At 36.6% G+C, this 22,669-nt stretch overlaps 1 protein-coding gene and 1 pseudogene across 2 annotated transcripts; both read right to left on the reverse strand.

Annotated features, from left to right (window-relative positions):
* Positions 1-12,807: 12,807 nt before the first annotated feature.
* On the reverse strand, positions 12,808-17,133 carry LOC115985591 (annotated as a pseudogene). The gene is made up of 7 exons (XR_004090594.1): positions 15,891-17,133; positions 15,606-15,773; positions 14,609-14,802; positions 14,195-14,405; positions 13,799-14,033; positions 13,548-13,695; positions 12,808-13,184 (listed from the first exon to the last, which is right to left on the reverse strand). The product of XR_004090594.1 is annotated as a receptor-like serine/threonine-protein kinase SD1-8 (transcript).
* Positions 17,134-18,478: 1,345 nt separating this feature from the next.
* Positions 18,479-20,062, reverse strand: LOC115987827. Its single transcript, XM_031111431.1, has 3 exons — positions 19,894-20,062; positions 19,762-19,814; positions 18,479-18,708 (listed from the first exon to the last, which is right to left on the reverse strand). Exons 1-3 carry the CDS (start codon positions 19,952-19,954, stop codon positions 18,484-18,486), a joined length of 339 nt encoding a protein of 112 aa, XP_030967291.1. The 5' UTR covers positions 19,955-20,062; the 3' UTR covers positions 18,479-18,483.
* Positions 20,063-22,669: the final 2,607 nt, after the last annotated feature.

Genomic DNA, 22,669 nt, shown 5'->3' on the forward strand with positions numbered 1-22,669 from the left:
TTCTGGATAAGAGAGTCGGGACCGATCTAGCTTCAACTTAAGGTGGTCCGGCTTGTGCGCAAACTATGCCAAGTCTGCCAGGAATGTGTTCACGGCAGGCAGAACTGTTTCAGACAAATTATGGCAGATAGACATAATAATAATAGAAAAAACAGAAAATATCTAGCCACTTAAATGGAGAATTGACCGAATAGTCCTTAACATCAATTACAATAACAACACTATTTGTTTTCCTTTTACGGAAGAAAAGGAAAAAGAATAACAGAGAAACATCAAATGTTTATAATCATGGGTTATTCGAAATACTGGAGGAAATCGACCAGAAATTCAATCCGCAGGAGCAGAGCCACAAAGGGGAGAACATCCCTCCTCAAAGCCGTCAATCTCTCAGGAAAGAGTCCTGCCGTAGAGGTTAACAACCCTGAGGGAAACGGGCCTAAGTGGTTTTCTGCGTAGGTGTTTTCAAGTTTTTTCTTACAAAGGGCCGGATTTCATGAGGGAGATAAGGGATTAATCTACCGGTGTATGCCTACCTTTCTAATTCTTATTGTTTCTTTTTCTTTCTTCTCACTTTGTTTTCTTTGCTATTTCTTTTAAGTTTTCTATTTCCTTCTTTAAGTTTCGTTGTTCCTCCTTTTCCCTGTTCATGGCAATATCCTCTTTTTATAGTGCCTGCCGTGACTCGATTTTACTGTTTTAACCCTAAATTCCCTTTGTCTGGTCTAGGTGTATTGGTCTACCATCACTGTTTCGTTTGTGTGTCGCCCTCCCATCGGCAGACAAGGAAGAGTATTTTGTTTGTTAGTCTGCCGTAGCACCCTTTCCTGCCACAGTCTGGGTTATTTCTCTCGCCCTATCCCTTATGGCATGCACCTAATGGTTCCAACTCAGCTTGCCTCTTTTGGGTAGTAAGCCATCCCAGCAGGACACCTCCCCGAAAGAGCTTGAGCAGAAATCATAAAAATAGATTTTTCCCCTCTCCCCACCACCAAACCATGCCCTCTGATCCTCTGACCCCCCGACCTCACCATGCTCTGTATTGGTTGGGTACAGGCTGGTGGTGCCTGGGCCTTGTGCATGCCTTCATTCCATATGTGTCCAAAACTTGCCTACTGCCCATTCGTCTGCCGTGGTCTTTGGCTCGCCGTCCGTGTTTTTTGACCTCTTATGTGGGCTGTTCTTTATTTTCCCGCTCCATTCAAAAGCTGGGCTTTGTCTAATGATGGGCCTTACATTTCTTTGGCTCATTCCTTGGTTTCCTTTATTTCTTGCAATGTCGTGCTATTATTCCTGCTGTAATAACTTAATCCTGATGGACTTCTTTTGGGCTAGCCGTTTATTCCTTCTCTTAGTGGCTTGGCATGACCACTGTTTTACTTTTACTTATGAGCTTTTATGTCCCTTTGGGCTTTCCTTTGGGCATCCTTGACCCGTTTGCTTTCTTTGGGCTTCTTTGGCCCTTTTGCTAATTCCACACTCCCATGGACTTTTTACTAACTTCTTTGGGCTTCCCTGGCCCAATAACCTTATTCTCATCCTTGAGGTTTATGGGCCTGCCATAAACCCCTTACTTTCTTAGTTTGCATTACCTTGGGCCTGCGGCGACCCTTTCTCGCTTTTCTACCTCATACACTGCCCATAGGATGTTATTTCTTTCTTTTCGGGCTTCTTTGAGCCCACTTGCCTCTTCAAGACCCATTTGTTTATTTCTTGGGCTTGTGATCCATTATTTCTACCACTTGGGTCTAATGGTTTTACTGTCTATTTTGTCAATTCTTTGTTGCCCTTGTTATTGGGCTTTCTTTCTCACAAATGGGCCTCAACAGTCATATTTCTTGCTTCCAAGCCCTACTTATGGATGATAACTTGTTTCAACTAAGTTAGGATATATTTTCTATAATGAAATCATTCAAGTAGTCAGGGTGGATGGATGTTATAGCTTCTTTTTTGTTCTTCTATTCCAAGGTGTGAACTAGACCTAATAGCTTCCCTAGTATTGTTGTTCCTAAACCGTATGATAATAATAATTCTTTTGTAAAAAATTTGGGGTCCGTTTGGTTGAGGCAGACAAGTGAGGGATAGAAAATGGAGAAGGAATGAAAAAGATAAGAGTTAATAGATAGAAGAGATTTTGTTTTTCTCTCATGGTGTTTAGTTGGAGGTAGTGGAAAAGTAAAGGGATAGAAATTTTTTTTGTTTAGTTGAGAAGAAAAATGAGAGTAGAGGAAATGCAGATTGTATAAATTTACTCCTATGCCTATAGTACTAAGATAAAAATTTAATAGTATATAAGGGAAAAAGAATAAAAGTAAAAAAAAAAAAAAAAAAAAAAAACAACGTTGAATAGCTGGAGGGCAAATAGATAATTTCCCAGCAAATCCACTTCCTCCTTCTCATTTTCACTCCAAATTAAAAAGAAAATCATTTCACCCTAAATGGTGGGCTGAGAGAAAACTTCTAGGCCCACCATTTTTACTCACCTACCCCTCCCCAATCAAAAATACTTTTCTCCCATATTTTCTCTTCTCTCCACTTTTCTTCCGAACCAAATAGGCCCTTTAGTTACTGTTTCTTAGGTACTATATCTTAGGTTTTTCAACTAACTAATTCATTAAATTTAATTCTCCATAAAAGGATTGTTTATGCTTGAATTTAATTAAAGTACAATATCTAGTAATTTCACCTTTTCATGCTAATTTTTTTTCCACTCCATAAAAATGGCATTTGCCTGGGCCTTGGGCCTTGGGCCTCTTTTGGGTGTAAACTATCAATTGTGACCCTAAGGCCCTCCATCATATCAATACATGAGTATCCATGATGTTGTAAAAGGAGGAATATTGAAAGCAAAACTAGAAAAAGAAGGAAGAAGCTTTTTATACAGGACTTGACAGCCATCAAAATGGCAATGACTAATGGTACATTTTGGCTTCTAATCTATATATATCTAATAGCTAAAATATAGTATTTATTGTTGCTACATTCTAGTTGAGCCACATCAGTGTCCACATCATTATCTAATTTTTTTTTCCAAATTTTTTATAATTTTTTTAACATTTACTCATTTGTTTAGTATTTACACTTTCTCCAACCTTTCTCCCTCCTTACATTTTCATCTCCCCACTACTTTAATATCACTCTTCATCTTCCCTTATTTTGTCCTTTCTTATTCACACCATTGTACTATACCTTTCTTCTTCCATTACCTTTTCATCTCTGTAAAGTGGTGGGTTGTGCTAGTAATGATAAATTTTTTAACCTGAAGGGCATCACAGTGTAGTAGAAATTGCCCATAGGTGTTCTGAAAGCAGTTTTCTCCGCATCCTTTGGTGCCATCCTGATCTAATTGTATCCGCTGAACCCATCCATGAACGAAAATATGGCGCTTCCTGCCATAGAATCTATTAGTAAATCCATGTTTGGTAGTGGGAACTTGTCCTTTGGACAGGCTTTGTTGAGATTTCTGAAATCTACACAACATCTTATCTGGCCGTTCTTCTTCTTTACTGATACTATGTTGGATAGCTAGCGAGGGTGTTGAATAGGCTTGATGAATCCTACGGCTAGCAATTTCTGTACTTCTTTGACTATTTGCCCTTCTATTTCTGTGTGAAATATCCTGGCAGGCTGGGCCACTGGCTTGGCCTCTAGGTCTACATTTAATGTATGTGCAACTAGCCTAGGGTCTAATCCTGGCATTTCACTGTAGTCCCATGCGAAAACATCTTTGAACTCTTTCAACAGTAGTATTAGTTCTGACTTTTCCTTTATTGTTAGACTAGCACAGATTGAGATAGGCCTTGGTTCTTGTGAACCAGACCCTAGGTCAACTTCTTCCAATTCTTCTTCTGCGACAACCTGCACATCTTTTTCTGCCACAACTTCCCCATCCTTTTCTTCTTCTTTTCCCAAAATTTCTTGAGTAACACAACACGTCAAACTCCTGTGCTGCTATTCTTGGGTGGGGCCCGCTTGCATCTCACTCGTGGGCCCCGCGCGCCTTCATAACTTATACACAATCCTACCATCAAGGCCTCGAACCCTGATGCATTGGGGTGTGTTATTTGATTCTACGGCAGGCGCTTCTTTTCTTTTCTTCTTTCGTGCCAGCAACTCTCTTAGATCAGGTTCTGGGTCACTTTGGACGTCTTCCCACTTAGGTACAAAGGTACCTCGTGGCTTTGAAACTGAGCTTTCCCCAGATGGAGCCTATTGGTTGTAAAACATGGTTTCCACTAGGTCAGCTTCTGCTTGCTCGAATGGCGAAGGGTTTGCAACTATACATATCATTCTGTCATTCAACCTCCCTTTCACACACTGGTGATAAGTGGACGGGACCAATCGGTGTTTGTGCAACCAGGGCCTTCCCAAAAGCACATGATAGGATACTTCTTCTGACCACATGGAAACGAGCTAAAGAAGCTATAGTGCCTACTTTCAACCATAACTGGATGTGGCCTGCGATGTACTCGCCCCTTTCGCCGAACCCTGTTACTTCCTTTGGGCATCCTTGGATCTTTCTTACTGAAATTCCTGCCACTTGCAAGATGCTCAATGGAATGAGATTTACGGAAGCACCTGTATCTACCAAGGCCCTCTTGATGGGGATTTGGTTTATGGATGCTGCCAAATAGAGAGGCCTCCTGTGATCTGGGTGCCCCACCTCCATATCCTCATTGTTAAAAGTGATCTCTGTTAATTCCTGTAAGAGGGCTCCGTCATCTAGGATTTCTGCTGATGACCATTCTACTCCTGCCTCGGAGGCGATACTTACCAAAGCCTTTGTGGCTACCTTTCTTTCCTTTGCTGTGAGTCCCAACTACTCAAACAAATTTTTGAATTTGGTGCTTTGTTGTAGGGTGGTAATTGTTGCGGCAGGCAGGGCTGGGTTCTCCTCCTCGTCCTCCCCCGGGTCTACGCATATTACCACTGCTGCTACACCCTTCACTTGTGATTCGGGAGTGGGTTTCTTTGGACCTCCTACTGGGTTAACTCCAGCATCCCTTCTTTAATCCTACGGAGCGCCCAGCATTCTATGGTGGGATGTTGTATATAGTTGTACAGGCAGCAAAAGCAAGGGTCTCTTCTTCTTCCTCCATGGGCTCTCTGGAAACCTGGTTGGGTTTAAAGATTTCGTCTGCTATCCATTTATCTAGCAGCACATCCAGTTCCTTAGGAGTACACGGTATGGGTGAGGGCGTATCATATTCCCTCCCTTCGGTTTTCCTTCTCCTTTCCCTAGTGGACACTGCCATAGCCTGCGGGGCGTTTCTTTTGTTTGAGCTTAGTTTTATGGACTGGGCCGTCTTCCTGGCTTTCTACAACAGCTGTGCAAACTGGGAAATTTTTAGATTTTCCAGAACTGCTCTGAATTCCTGAATCATGTTAGTCATACACATTTCTACTAAGGTTCTTTCTTCACAATGGTCATAGCAGTCAAGTGCTATGTCCCTGAACCTCTTGATGCATTCCATCAAATCTTTGCCATTCCTTTGCTTGGTCACTTGCAGAGTTGCAAGTGTTACTGTTTCCCCTCCATGGAAGTACTTAGTGCAAAATACATCCACCATGTCATCCCAAGTTGGGATCGATCCTGGTTTTAAGCCGATGTACCAGGTGTATGCTTGGTTACACAATGACTTTGAAAATTCTCGAAGACATAAGTCTTCGTCTGCGGCGTAAGGGCCAAAGGTATCAATAAACTTGCTCACGTGCTCAACTACACTTCCCTTCCTGCAATCGTATTGTGCAAAGGCCCTCAGCTCGTACCTCTCGGGGTATGGTTTGCTAAGTACCTTTAGTGGGTAAGGAGGCCTTCATGCGTAAAACCTCTCCTTAGGTGTTCTGGCTCTTTCTTGTTCCAGGAGAGCCGCTACTTTAGCCATAGTAATGAAACGTTGTTCTGCATTCCGTGGGACACCTCCTGCTAGTGTCTCTTCTCTATCTGTCGCATGCTCTAGGTCATGCTGGCTCCCTTTCTCCTTCGTCTTCTCTGCTTTTAGTTGGCGAATTTCTTCCATCATTTGTTACTGCGAGTGCTGCAGTGATTGCAATACTTCAATAAAAGTACTGACATTGTCCGTGGGAATTCTTGGCTGTGGCTGAAGATCAGCTCCCGTTCTATTGGCACCTTCCGTTTGGTTAGGCTGCTATTGGTGAGGCATTGTTGGCCTGGACTCTACTTGCAAGGACACGGCACTCATATTTCGTGTCATTCTGGACTTTAGTGGCATTGTTTGTGACGAGTTCTATTTTTTCACCCCTATATGTTTCCTAACTCCCCAGTGGAGTTGCCAATTGTAAAGTAGTGAGCTGTGCTAGTAGTAATGGGCTGCTTCTTGCTGTAGTAGGCCCAAGTTTTCTAGATAAGGGAGTTGGAACCGGTCTAGCTACAACTCAATTTGGTCCAACTTGTGTGCAAACTATGACTGGTTTGCTAGGAACGTGCTTGCGACAGGCAGAGTTGTTTCAGACAAGTTGTGGCAGACAGACATAATAATAAAATATATATATATATATATATATCTCTAGCTACTTAGTAGGAAATGACCAAATGATCCCTAAACACAATCACGATATTAATAATCACTTTACAGGAAAAAAAAAAAGAATAGAACAAAAATAAGCAAATAGTAATATGTATGGGTTAATCCGAAGATGAAGAAATCAACTTAAATCTGGTCCACAAGAGCAAAACCAAAGAGGAAAGAACGTTCCTTCTCAACGCAATTAATCTCTCAAGAAAAGTCCTACCATGGAGATTAACTACCCTGAGGGAAACGAACCTGAATGGTTGATGCACAGAGGCCCCTTTTGGTTTTAACATAAAGCAGGATTTCGTGAGGGAGAGAGGGAATCAATCTACGGGTGCATGCCTGCCGTTCTAATTCTCACTTTATTTTCTTTCTGATTGTTTTCTTTCTTTTCCTCCTACTCGTTTCTTTTCTATTTTCTGGTCTCTCTCTTTGAATTCCTATTTTTTAGTTATGGTTCCCGTTGTTCCTCTGTTTTTGTTCACGGCAAGGTTCTCTTTTTATAGTGCCTGCCATGACTGGATTTTACTATTTTAGCCCTTAACCTTCTTTGTCTGGTCTGGGTGTACTTGCTGACCACCACTAGTCCGTTTGTGTGCCACTCCCTCATCACCAGACAAAGAAGGGTGTTTTGTTTGTTTGTCTACCGTGGCACCCCTTTCCTGCTACGGTTTGAGTTCTTTCTCTCTCCCTATCCCTCATGGCAAGCACCTAGCGGTTTCAACTCAACTTGCTTCTTTTGAGTAGTAAGTCATCTTAGCAGGACACTTCCCCGAAAGAACTTAAGCCGAAACCTCAAAAATGGATTTTTCCCCCCTCCCCACCACCAAACCATGCCCTCTGAATCTCTGACCCACAACCTCACCATGCTCTATATTGGCTAGGTACAGGCTGGTGGTGCCTGGGCCTTACGCGTGCCTTCTTTCCATATGTGTCCAAAATCTGCATGCTGCTCATTTGTCTGCCGTGGTCTGGAGGTTTGCCTGCATAGCATGCCGTCCGTTTTCTTTGACCTTTTATGTGGGCTGCTTTTCGATTTCCCGCTCCTCTTTGGAGCTAGGCCTTATTTGATAATGAACCTTATATTTCTTTGGCCCACTTCTTGATTGCCCTCATTTCTTGCCATATTACTTTGTTATTCATGCTGTAATGACTCAATCCTACTAGGCCTCTTTAGGCCAACCGTTTACTCTTTCCCCCAGTGGTTTGGTATGACCATTGGTTTTCCTACTTATAGGCTCCTGTGTCCCTTTTGTCTTTCTCTTGACATTTTTGGCCCACTCGCTTTCTTTGGGCTTCCTTGACCCTTTTACTAACTTTGCATTCTCATGGGTTTTTACTAACTTCATTGGGCTTCCCTGTCCCAATTACCTTATTCTCATCATTGGGATTCATGGGCATGTCATTAACCCTTTACTTTCTTTGTTTGCATTACTTTGGGCCTGGGGTGGCCCTTTCTCACTTTTCTATATCATATACTGCCCATGGGTATGCTATTTTTCTCTTTCCGAGTTTCTTTAAGCCCACTTGCCTCTTCAAGGCCCATTTGTTTATTTCATGGGACCGTGATCCATTATTTCTACCGCTTGGACCTAATGGTTTTTCCATCTATTTGCCAATTCTTTGTTGCCCTTGTCGTTAGGCTTTCTTCTTTCTACTTGGATTCTCACGAATGACCCTCAACAATCTCTCCACTACCTTTTCATCTCCCTACTACCCTCTACTTTAATATCACTCTTTATCTTTCCCTCTATCTTCCCTTATTTTGTATCTTCTTATCCACACCATTTACTATAAATTTGTCATTCTTTCTTCCATTCTTTGCATAGTTCTCTCTCTCTCTCTCTCTCTCTCTCTCTCTCTCTCTCAATTTTTTGGTTGATTTTTTTTTCTTGCATCTTTGTTTTAGGTTGATAAATTTTTGTATACTTTAGAACTCTACTTTTGGTTGATGCGATTAAAATTTGTATTTTAGGATGTTTATTTTTTGTTCTCTTTGATTGTCGATTTACTCTAATCGATTATTTAAAAAAATAATCTTAATATGTTAATTAAGTACAATAACAACCTTCATATTCAATAATTGTTAACTATATTTTAAATCTAATATTCTGTCATAAAAGAAATGTGGAAAATACTCAAATTAAAGGAATTCCTCTACAATTCAAGGAGGAAATACCACTTGAAAAAAGATCACAAAAGATAGAGGGAAAATCAAACAAATAATATCCTTGGAATGAGAGTCAGATAATTAGGTACTCTACTTCTTCTTTCCTTTTTTTTTTTTCAATAAACTTAACAAAAAAGTAATTTTCTTTTTCTTTTATATTGTAGGAAACTATATTCACATGCCTTGCAACAACAAAAAATTTTGAAACAAACTTTGGATGGTACTATATCGGAGCACAAAGTGCAACAAAAAAGTTAAATCTAAAAATTATTTTAATTTGATGCAACCGTTGCAAAAGAACTCTGATTTTCCAATTCCAAGGTAAAATATAAATTATGAATTTTACAATCATACAATATATGTAAACATAAAAGTAAATTTTTTAATTAAAAAATTTAATCAAATTGAATATTTATACATGCAGGTTTAGAATTCAACTCAATGTTGATGATGCAATAGAGTGCATTGTATTTATTTTGTCTGATAAGGAAGCTGAAAAATTACTTCAAACAACAACAAGAGAACTATCAAACAAATGTGCAACTGTAAGACCATACAATTAGCATATATGATCCTTCATTTACTTTGACAAGATTATGCTAAATTATATTCAATATCTTTTCAGATGAATGCAAATTTTAACCTATTGAATGAAAACAGAAAAGCTCATTGGAAAAACATTTGTGTTTCATCTAAAGCTTAACGGCTATAATTGGAAGGAAGGAAGAGAATTCAGATATAGGAATTCATATTGTGTCAAAACAATCAAATAAAAGTCTTTGCTCCATTAATAATAAAACCTTTTTGGAAAATCAAAACTTATGCAAGTTATACGAATTTTTTTTCTAAATAACAATAAATATTAAAAAATTTAGTTAATTGTCACATTTCAAAACAATATTGAAAACTAGCATCTCGAGTGTCTAAAACTCGAGTTCCAAGATCAAAATCGAGTTTTTAAGTCTCGATTTGTAAGCGGATTACTTTAAAGTGGAAAAAAATTAAGCTGAAAATCGAGTTTTAAAGACTCGATTTCCATAAATTGAATAAAAACGCCGCTATAGGTCTATAAAACGTCACTATAGGGCTTAAAAACGCCACTATAGGACTCCATAAATCTGTACGTAAGAAAAAAATTTTCCCAGGAAAACGCCGCTATAGTGTTTTAAAACGTCACTGAAAGACTTAAAAACGCCACTATAGGTGAAATATTTTTCGCATAAAACTCGAGTCTTAAAGACTCGAGATTTATGTCGTTTTTTACTATTATGGATCTCGAGTTTCTAAAACTCGAGATGCTACTTTCCTATATTATTTCAAACGTTGCCTAACTAACTATATACAATTCTTTTGCATTGTTGTTTTGCACATTACCTCCAAGTTATACTACCTATGTTCTTAACTTCTACCTACTTTGATTATCATTAAAATAACAAATAAATAAATAAAGCAGCAAAATTTTTGACCCAATGAGGTATATGAATCAAGGGTATCCAATTAAACACTAACACTGATAAAAATAAACAGTAAAAAATAGAAAAATAATGAATCACACCAATACCAACCGACAACTATGGCTACTGCTATTCCATAAAATTTACTAATTTAAGCAGAAATAAAAACTTTTTTATTTAACAGTCAAAATATAACCTCGGCTCATATTATTCAATATTTAAATTCAACTATATCCTCCAAATCTATTAAATAGCTACCAAGGATATGTCCTCCGGTAATAACATAAATTGCATAAAAAATAAAGTTACCAATTTAAAAATCCCATTTTCCAACATTTTATTTCACCTTTAATTATGTAAAGGTAAAATAATTGATGTGGATATTAATAACTTTTCAACTACTTCAAAATTATTAATAATTAATTTATATAGGAGTTTTGATAGTTAAGATATATTGTCTTTTGATTTCTTTTAAGGAAAGTGGCAATTGAATAGGTATGAAGAAGTAATTCAGTTTAAATAGAGAGAGGAAGAGCTGAAGAACTGGATATTACTGATTGTCTCAGTTGTTTCAATATTATTAATAATTTAATTATAACGCTCTGTTTGTTTCGCTGGAAAACCTTCTATAAAAATAATTTTCCACATTTTTCAGTGTTTGGTAACATAAAATTAAAAAAAAAAAAATGGTCAACGGAAAACTATCTTTGGTCAACGCAAAACTCTTATAAAAATAAAGCTTATTTTCTATAGGTTGTTTTCCAAAAAAATTAAAAAAAATTGGAAAACAATCTCTCTCTCATGCGGCGCATAATTCCTATAAATATTATCTTCTTTTGACTCAGGAAACAATATTTTCTTTCGCTCATTCAGCATTTCTCACAATAAAATCTCTTATTTCTTCTCTTTTTTTTTTCTCTCTTCTCACGCCATCACTATCACCCCCTCTAGCCTCTTCTCTTCCCACAGATTTCTCTCTCTATCTACCTCTCTTCTTTTTTCTCCCTATTTCTTCTCCCCTCTATAACACTGTTTTTATAATGTTTTTTTTTTTCTCCTCATAAATCCGTCAACAATTGTACAACAATTTTTGGTATTTATCAAATTATTTGGCCTATGTGGCATTTTGAACTATTTAAAATGGAACTTATGGGTAAAATGGTTATTTTGAATTATGAGAAGTATGGTTAATATATATATATATATATATATATATATTGCTCTTGATTTGTGCCACTATAGTACACTTCCAGTGTACTTGGTTGGTTTTTTTCTAATAAAATTTCTTATGTTACTTATCAAAAATACTGTTCATATACATGAACAAGATGAGTATTTCAGATCATGAAAAATGGACAGCTAATTTTGATTGTATCCATTGTCAAAATTTTAGTTTGAAAACCAAATTCATTCTTGATTTATTATTTATTTATATTGATTACATTAAGTGGGTTTACACAATACACATATTATACATGTTTTAAATTATACAAGAAATGTTATAAAAATTGTGGATACCAAACACCAAAAAACGTTCTCAAGCCCATTTTTAAGGTTGTTACCAAACACCAAAAAATGAGATAGTTTTCTAAAAATGCTTTCTAGAAAATAAACCATTTTCCAGAAAAAGTTAATGCTAAAACAAATAGAGCGTAAGAGACTTTTGATAGTTCTTATACATTGTCTTTTGATTTTTTAAGGAAAGTGGCAATTGAACAGGTATTATATAGCGCAAAAGACTATTTGACTTGGGCTTTATTGAGGAAAATATTAAATGTTAGCTATAATTGAAATATATATTAAATACTATAAAGCTTGGGCTTTATAGTGGAGGGTATATGAAAAACTTTTGTTCTCTTAATCGACAATGAAAAATTATTGCTAATAACTAGAGTAACCACTAATCCATAAAACACACACAACACTATAAATTACAATCCTAAACAACTTGAAAATTACAAACTTAAAACATCACACAACTACACAATCACAAAATGGGCATACAACATGATTGCAAATATTTTGTACAAGATCAAACTACAAGTGAAAAAGAAATCCTTCTTCAAGCCAACATAGAAGGGGACAAAAATGCAAGATATGGACTAGCAATTGCGCTGTTATGTAAAATTAAATGACGAGAAAATACAACTACTATTATTGATTCTAAATCAACCAAATGGAATACAATTACTCCAAAACTATCGAAATTCCTTTGACATACAACTTTTGGAACAAATACATTTCGCATTCCAAAAAACCAAGCATGCAAAAATATTGGAGTGGATTGTTGGGATTTTGAATGTCCTTGCCCTTAGGGAAACAAGGAATTACATGTAACACGCAAAATGTGTTCAATTGACTTGAAAATGTATAAATTAATCAATCGAGTATATTAGAATAAATATTACAAAAAAAAAAAATTCAATTCTACTATAAATTATCCTCATTTTGTTCCAAATGGAAATTCTAAAAAAAATTACAGTTCCATGAGCAAAAGCTCCTATTAGCATGAATCCTACTATATATTGGTGATATGTATATAATACAACTTGAGTCATAATAAGTTAATAACATTACAAATATTAATAATTAGAAGACCACCCTAAAAAAAATTATCACGCGCAATGCGTAAGGCCGCGACTAGTTTCAATATTATTGTTGTTCATTTAAAACATACTTAGATAATAAGATGAACGATTGAGTAATGATCACCAAAATCTAAATTTTTACCGAGCTTCCAAAATCGAGACTGTCATGTCATATACAGAAAAAATTTCTGGTCTTCTATTAGATGAATCCAAATTCTCCATTAACAAATGAAAATGCTGGTTGTTTTGGTGAAGGCAGAAGTGCAATTTCCTTGTTGAACATTGAGACCACGTCGGACGTAGTAGGCCTATCAGCTGCACTTTCTTGGACACAGAGGAGTGCTATGTTTATGTATCCCAATAGGACATTGGCAGGAGGAGTATCTCCAAGGATTGAATCCATCAATTCTAAGGCCCTATTGCTTTTCCACAAATCCCATGCCTGAAGAAAATTTATGATAAAAATCAATCGCAAATTCCGGTTAAGTCCCTCATATTTTATTGAGGTATAAGTCACGAATAAAATTAATAGAAATGCAAAGATACCTAAAGTACCATTAAAAATGATCTAGTGTAACACTTTCTAAATTCTTGGTGGCTATGTAAGTATGAATAAAACTCAATTTGACTCTGAATATATAATTTGAAATCAACAAAATTGACAAAGAAGATTAATCCTTTGAAAAGTCAATCACATGGTGTAATAAGAATAAACACACAAGCGCTCAAATCCAAACACACACACACACACACACAGAGTTTCTAAGTTCTTGTTAACATTAAATTAAGATGGTCCATTACTCACATATCCAATAAGATTGAGAGAGTCGCTATGATAGAAACCAGTATTCTTCTTGCCACTCAATATCTCTAACAACAATACTCCAAAACTAAAGATGTCAGATTTAATCGAGAAGAGGCCTTCCAAAGCATATTCTGGAGACATATAACCACTGTATTTCATTGTAAAACAAATTGTTCAGTAGCTTTATGGTTGATAATTTGTATATTACTGATATTTGCTATAGAGCATAAGTACTTATGGATTACACTTACTAAGTCCCAACTATTCGGTTGGTTGCTTGTGACCCATTCCCACCAAAAATTCTTGCCATTCCAAAATCTGATATTTTTGGATTCATGTCTTTATCCAACAAGATATTGCTGGCCTTCAAATCTCTGTGAATAATTTGTAACCTAGAATACTGATGGAGGTAAAGAAGCCCTTGAACAATCCCTTCAATGATGTGAATGCGAGTTGTCCAGTCTATCAACCCATGTGCACTTGGATCTGTCTCAATACCACATACAGATAATAAGATAGAAGGTAGGAAAGAATTGGCGGGAATTATGTGTGCGAAACCTTTAGTTACAACCAGATATTGAGCTATGAACAAGCATAATATAGGCAGAGTACTTTGTAAGTTATTGAGATAGTGTGGAACTACATACCGAAAAGGAAATTATCTAAGCTTTTATTGGGTAAATACTCATAGATCAAAATCTTTTCATCTCTTTCAATGCAGCATCCAAGAAGTTTCACAAGATTCTTGTGTTGGAGTTTGGCTATAAGCACAGCCTCATTTTTTAGCTCCTCCCATCCCTGTCCAGATTTTCTTGAAAGTCTTTTTACTGCTACTAACTGTCCATTAAGCAAGGATCCCTGAAAATAATTCTTTTAACTTAGTTTCTGATTAATTCTTGAGAAGAATCCACATCAAATAATTTTTATAAGTTGTATCCTAGCAGAACTTTTATACAAATATTGAGACTTCAATATTTATGTTAAAGGTTAGATTGTGGAATATCATATATTACTTCAGAATTTCTATTCTAAGATTAATGTGCTTAGTTATTGAAACTTACTTTGTAAACAGGTCCAAAACCACCCTCTCCAAGTTTATTCGAGGCTGTGAAGTTATTAGTAGCGGCAGATACACTAGAAAAACTAAAGAGAGGAAGCTCCATTTCCTTATTCCTGCCTTTCTCAGCCCCCTTCTTGAGGACTAATCCTTGTTGTGTAGACCTGTTGTTGAAATCAAACGATATCAAGTCCTCCCCTGCTTGATCAAAAAGATAGTTTTGATTAGTTCATGTTGGGTAGTTCTATTTCTGAATCGAATGACAAAAAGTCCTCCTCTACTTGATCAAGAAGACGGTTCCTATAATCTAATCCTAAAAGATTCAGAAAAACAGCCATGGCTCAGCAGATAACTAAGTTCTGTCACATGGTATCTGAGGAATTTTTATGCATATAATTTCAAAAGCTTTTGATTGTTTAATTGAAATCCTGGAAGAGTTTTATCTATGAGAAAATCTAAGATGCTGTTTCAGGAAAGAGGACTGGTTTTTGTTGGAGCAGATCAAGTTTAAATGTTTGGTTAAAATTGAAATTTTAACTCAAATAAATAATCAAACGAGGAAATGTATGGAAAGTTTAGACGGTTCTATATTTTAATCAATATAGCTTAGGTTCAAAACTAGCAATTTAGACCCTATTGAAATTCAGGAAAATAATTTTAGAAAATGCGGAATTGGACTGTAAATTTGGCACCTGACAAGAGTTGGGTAATTTTTTTTTATTTTAATAATAATAAAGAAAGAAACGATAATTTTATGTGAATTTGCAAGAAAGATCTCTTTAACTAAAACAAATGCAATAGTGGCAATTATGCCTACAATGGACTCACAACTATTTTTTGTAAACAAAGTTCAAAATATCTTAATCACCCCCCTCCCCCTCTTCTTTCCATCTTATTAATCTCTGCGTGCGGGGAAGTTTTTTTTTTTTTTTTTTTTTTGGTGTCACTAACATAGATGCCCTGCCACTAGTCAGTTTTATGTTGCTAATGAAAATTCATACCTTTTCTTTTGAGTTTTCTCACCCACATCCACCGGATGAAGGCCGCCGAAGAAATGGCTGTCAGAGAAACAGCCAGTACTAAAATAATCCACAGCTGTCTCTTACTTCCTGAAGCAAGCATGAGAGAAATAAAAGATACATATATTGAGTCCAGTATTTTTTTAACCACTAATAAATGAAAAAGATTCAGTTAGGAAAGATTGAAATAAAATAACATGGAAACAAGATCATAAAGATGTAATGATTGCTGGAGACTTAAATTTGCTCACTTTTAGGGTTTAACACAGGCAGCAACTTTGACATAGATATCTCTTGCAGTTTGGTTATAATCAGCAAGCTGTCGCAAATTCATGAGATCGCCATTCCATATTGAACATCTAGAATCATAGAGAGCATAACCAGAGCAGGAGCAGCTATTCAAGCAAGCTGATTTGCACTCTTCAATGCTCCCACTCCCACTTACAAAAAAACTTACTGGATTCACTGGTACTTGTACATTAGACAACATAACAAACTCATCTGGGTCACCTGTAGTCTGGTTATGGTTCTCACATTGCAAAGGGGTTTTCCTTGCACATCCTGCAGAGTAATCATTCATTTCCCAGTTTCCAGAAGATCGGGGTTCAAATCCTTGAATGCAGGAACATAATGTCGACGCATGCTCGTTACAGAGTCCAAAAGCCCCACAAAAAGCATAAACTTCACATTGGATGCTCGGTTGTGCCCAGAATAAGTTCCACTGCTGGGTGGATTCCAGCCAAGTCAGTTGCTGTATCTGCCCCGATTCGTCCATTACAAGCATACTAGATATACTAGGATCATATAGATTATATGTAAAATAAGTCTCTTCCTGATTGGAAGTATAGCTAAAATTATATATATAATCAGCTCTCATTTCAGGAACAAAGCTGAAGATCTTCCCATTCCAAGGCCCGCTTGTCCAATACAACCTGTCAGGCTTCCGTGTGATTAAAAACTGAGTTATGTCCTTAGGATCGAGCTCCAGTGAAAAATCTCCAGGACTAGGGTCATGATGATTTCTCCAAGACACCAATGACCAAGTCTTTGCGCTATTGTTTTTATGCCCAAGCTTCATTCCAGGTAAAAAGATATGGGAAGGTAAATCGAAGCTCTGCCACAAGATATTTGAGTTTTCATCTCTTAAAACAAGGTTTCCCGAATCCAATAGCGTGGCACTTGCATTGCCATTAGATGAGATGTTGGATACCGAGTAAGATACCTGATCGTCCACAATCACGAGGTTCCCGCTATTACTAATAGTGAGAACTGCAGAAGAACTGACAATTTGGTAATTTCGGTTGGCTACCCATGTGACAGTTTGCTGTGATACCTTTTTGAACCATATTCCCACGTATTGATATGTGGAGTTTCCAGGACGAAAGAATCCGAGTTCAAATTTTGCGTCAGCTGATACTATAGTTTCCGTAATTGTAATAGATTGTCCTTGCGATATAGTATCTCTGGCAGCATGAGAGGAGTGAAAGAAGGAGCATAATATTAATAGCATCAGCAGGAAAACAAGATGAGTAGACTTGCAAGTTAAAATATCCACGCTACTCACAAGCAATCCATGTAAGGTCACCAGAGCTTGTTCAAGCTTCAACTTGTTATAAGAACAATTCCAGCTCCGGTTGTGATTTTTCAAACGTTTGACTCAGACCTTGAGTCGTCACACGGTTTCTAGCCAAAGACTAACTCTAGGCATATTTTTCTTTGTTTGATTAGTTTTCACGTGGCCATCAGAAGTTTCGGTGGGGGACCAGTCCATTTAATACAACAGACTACTAGAGCCAATCCGGTCTATTACTACGTTTTCTTGATTTCCTACAGATTCGTTTGAAAATGTATAAATTTAAGGAGGCAAAGTATCATTTTTTTTTTTTTTTTTCCTGCATTCGCACTGTGTATCCTTAAATCTTTCAACCAGAGACTAATTACTGTTCACGACAAGTGAGCCCATAGTGGGGTAAATCGCTGGTTCAGGAAATTTTTTCTAAGTGTAGGTAGCCGGGCTCGAACTAGGAAGCACACCCAATCAAACCCAATACAAGCACCTTGAATCCGAGTATCCAACCAATTCGGCCAACCCCTGGGAAAGTATCATTATCTTTTCATAGACCATTTTCATTGGTGTTGTAGAGAACACTCCTCAGAAAACATCTCTCTTATTGTCTCTTTACCATCAATTTATATTAGTGCATTTAGATTGTGCAACTCTTAAAGTATACTTTTTAAAAATTCAGGAGCATTTCTAAGTTTTGATTAGGGTCCGTTTTGCCTTGCACGGTAATCAAGGCCAGCCGACCTAGGCCATTTTGGCCATTATCTAGGACCCCTTAACAGAGGAAGGCCCTCAAAGGGTTGAACAGGTGATATATATATATATATATATATATATGAGTTATGTTAACAGATGTCTTTGTTGTTAAAAAGCGTCTAAAAAATTGAGTGATGCTAAAAATTATAATTTTGTAGCAAAAGTTTTACAAATTGTTGTCACCAATCACAATAATTCAATTACTTATTTATTATTTTTTGGTTGTTGAAGCGCCATCAAACACATTATTTTCCACATTAGTTTGTAAACTTCTTGTAGTAGTTTTAGCATTTTCCAAAATAAAAATAAATATGTATGTATATTTATATTAATAGTAATTTAACCAAATCATTATTAAGTGAATGAAAAATGCTGAAGTTACAACAAATTTTAATTTTTTAAAAAAAACTTACAAACTAATGTGGCAAGAATATGATTGGTGACACTTAAACAATATATGGTGTTTGAATCAATTTTTTTTTTTAATTGGTGATATGTCAATTAGTAAAACCTATGCAATTGAATTATAAAAAGCAAATATCACAAGCTAGTATAGCATTGAAAGAAAAATTCAAAAATCTCTATAGAAAATGAGCCTACCATTGAAGATGTAGACTCTGTATTTCTAGATGGAAGGTTTTCCGGCCCAAACCTGCTCCAATTCTGGCTGTCCTTCTCTGCTTCAGCTAAAATTTTTCTCTCAAATTCAAAGTCAAACTGGAAATTGCTCCGGGGAATATCTCCTATTTGTGTTGACAATTGAGGCTACAAGATAAGCAAAAAAAATTAGAAAGCATATGAAGTAACTCTTCCCCTTCTCATTTTTCCACACTTTCTCAGCTATAAACAATGTAACTAATGCAAAGTAGACAATTCAAACACTTGCTCATGCGAGTAGCATTTCTATCTATAATTAAGAATTTAGGATAGTCAAAATTCATAAACACTTCAAGAATTTTCAATTAATCAGACCGGTCCAGTACAAAGTTAAAAATAGTTAATAGCCTGATCCTGAGACCCATGAAGGCCCACTGTGATATTAACATGTTTTTATAATCTTAATGTAGACCCACTAATTAGATGGCTAGTCTTCAGAGCTCATTCCTCCCCCCCCCCCCCCCCCCCCTAAAATTCTATATAAGTTCCTAAAAAAGGATAGCATATAAGCTCACTCAATCATAGACACCAGAGTCGAACAACTAATCATTACAAGAACCTAAGTCGCATCCCCAAATAATAGATAATATAAAATAACCAACGTTCTGTTAATGGATGTTCTTAATTCATTTGTTAATGAACCATTTTAAAAAAAAAAAAAATTTATACAACTTTCAAGAAGAATATAAAAAGTTGAAAAAAAAATCAGGCGTAATCCATTAACTTTTCTGAAGTAACAATCAAACAACGTTAGGATTAGAACCAAAACATCATCAACAGCAGCATATTTATTTTGTGAGCACAAAGCATATTGTCTAATAGCAAATGAACGAAGCGTAAATTAAATTAGGAATAGAAAGTTGCTGGCCAAGCTTCCTCAAGTAAGGGTGTCCCACGTGTTTAGAGAAGCCAACAAGTGTGCGGATTGGTTGGCAAAATGGGGCAGTGTTATGAAGGAAGATTTTGTTGTTTTTGAGTTTCCTTTTACTACTGAACTGGAAACTTTAGTTGCTAAGGATATTAATGGCTTGTATTATGCTAGACTAGTTGCTGCTAGTATGGCAGCCGTTTCTGTGTAGTTGTTGTGTTGGTTTTTATATGAATAGCCTTTCAACCAAAAAAATAAATAAATAAATAAATAAATTAGGAATAGAAAGTTACCGGAGGAGTGATCCGATACTGGGGTTTGATGACAACCCTAATGCCCAATCCAGCTGCAACAAATTTAGACATAATTATTAACAAAATTAAAAAAGAAGAGGAGGTAAATGAAGAGAGAGAGAGTGAAATTACAAGAAGGGGAGGAGTGGTGGTGCTGGTGGTGGGAAGAGGTGCGGGTTGGCGGAGGGATCATGTTGGGGCCGGGTTGACCCACCCGGGGATATTAGGATGAGCCTCCTCCTCCTCCTCCGCCTCCGTACATTGGATGGTTGGATGGTGCTGATTGGCCCCTGTTACGACAAAGATGCAAGAGGCAAATAGGTGAAGATTGGCCCTTCATTGCCCATGTCCCACGGGTATGTGTGGATTGGCAGAAACAGTACGAAGAAACAATTTCTTCAGGTATGCATCTTATCTATCTATCTTTTAATCCCAAAATAAAAATCAACTTTTAAAACTATTCAACTTCTTTTTTATGCTGAACTGAACCAGTTTAAAACACTCTGTCCTTCTTTTCAGTATTTTTCCTTTTTCCTGTCTATAAAATGTTAATTAGACACACGATTTCTTCACAAAGTTATTTGAACAAGAAAAATTAGGATAATGTAATCCATCCTTTTTTATTTTCTTTCTTTTAATTCTTATGAGTCCTTGTGATGTAAAGTTCAAGCATGCTTCATGTCATTCTCTTTTAGAGTAGTATTCTCTTCACAAAGTTGTTTGTCTTGTCTTGGCATTAATCCCACTTATTGGTCTGTCAAGAAAAAATCCATTGTATTTCACTCCTCCACTGAAGTTGAATACCAATCATTGCTTCCACTGCTACTTTACTTATGTTGGGTTTGTACGATTTTATAGGGCTTTGGGCGTTTTCATTCATCATATTCCTTGGATTTGGTATGACAATGTTTCAGCACTTGCCATTGCCACAAATCATGTCCAGGGGTGGTACATGTATAAAAATTCGAACCAATTTAAAATTGTCATACAAGAAATATGAAAAGTTAATATCATCCTTGTACTGATCATATCTGATATTTTTCCCCAAGGGCTTATTTTCTCCGCGTTTTTTTCAATTAAAGAACAAACTAATGCTTACTTAATAGTTAATATGCCCATTAGTTTGAGTGGAGATGTTAATATTATTGATGATTCTTGCACCACTCAGCCAGTTGACACTTAAAACTCAGTCAAGATTGTAGCACATGCTCAGTTAAATTAGTTGCATGGAACTAACAATTAGTTATGGCTTTTACTTCCATGTGTTTTATTAAAATGTGTTTATATACCAATAGTGTGCAGATCACATGCTTGTGTGAATAGAATCATTCTTCTGCAGTTAATCCTCCATTCATTTTTATCTTTGTTTTCTGCTTCTTCTGGTTCTGCACTTACTGCTTTTGTGATTCAAAATCTCTGTGCACTTTAAATAGGATCCATGGTTAATATATCAATAAAACGCCAGAGAAGCCCATAAGTAAACGTTTTAATTATTTAGATTTTAGATAATAGTCCATCCATTCAATTAAAGAAAATAAAGAAAAGTTCACTAGTTTTACACACCCAAGCAAGTAGCAACTATGAACCCCCAAATGATAGAATTTAAATCTGAAAACAAAAGGATGCCAAAGAATCTAGTCCCAAATGCACCCCTAAATACTTCAAAACTCTCACATATAACCTCTCATGCAAGCTATTTATGAATTCCCTAACTAACTTCTGGCATAGTTATAGTTACTGCATTTTCTGTGCTGGATTCTTCATTTCTTGATAATGCACCTGCATTGCCGAAACTTCTTTCTATGAAAAAACCAGGCTGTTTAGGCTGAGGCAGAATGGCTTCCTCATTTGTTAACATAGAAAGCACACAAGACATTATCGGCCTGTCTTCAGCGAACTTTTGAACACATAGTAAACCAACATGAATACATTTTAGTACTTGAGATCTTAAATGTGAATCCACCAAACATGTATACAATAGTTCCAAGGCCCTGCCCTCCTTCCACAGCAACCATGCCTAAAAAAATAATTAAATTATAGACAACATAACAAACTCATCTGGGTCACCTGTAGTCTGGTTATGGTTCTCACATTGCAAAGGGGTTTTCCTTGCACATCCTGCAGAGTAATCATTCAGTTCCCAATTTCCAGAAGATCGGGGTCAAATCCTCAAATACATGAACAAAGTGGCAAAGCTTGCTGGTTACAGCATCCAAAAGCCCCACAAAAAGCATAAACTTCACATAGGATATGCAGTTGTGACCAGAATAAATTCCACCGCTGGGTGGATTCCAGCCAAGACAGTTGCTGTATTTGCCCCAATACGTCCATTACAAATATACTAGTGATACTAGGATCATATAGATATATGTAAAATAAGTCTCTTCCTGATTGGAAGTATAGCTAAAATTATATATATATATATATATATATATATATAATTAGCTCTCATTTCAGGAATAAAGCTGAACAACTTCCCAACCCAAGGCCCGCTTGTCCAATACAACCTGTCAGGCTTCCGCGTGGTAAAAAACTGAGTTATTCCCTTAGGACCGAGCTCCAATGAAAAAACTCCAGGACTATGGTCATGAAGATTTCTCCAAGGTACCAATGACCAAGTCTTTCTGCTATTTTTTTTATACCCAAGCTTCATTCCAGTTAGAAAGGTATGGGAAGGAAGATCGAAGCTCTGCCACAAGATATTTGAGTTTTCATCTCTTAAAACAAGGTTTCCCGAATCGAATAGCGTGGCACTTGCATTGCCATTAGATGACATGTTGGATACCTAGTAAGACAACTGACCGTCCACAATCACGAGGTTCCCATCATTGCTAATAGTGAGAACTGCAGAAGAACTGACAACTGGGTAATTTCGGTTGCAATACCCTAGGTATTGCACGGTGTGCAA

This window comes from Quercus lobata, chromosome 4 (genome assembly GCF_001633185.2).
Source record: "Quercus lobata isolate SW786 chromosome 4, ValleyOak3.0 Primary Assembly, whole genome shotgun sequence".
Lineage (NCBI taxonomy): Eukaryota > Viridiplantae > Streptophyta > Magnoliopsida > Fagales > Fagaceae > Quercus > Quercus lobata.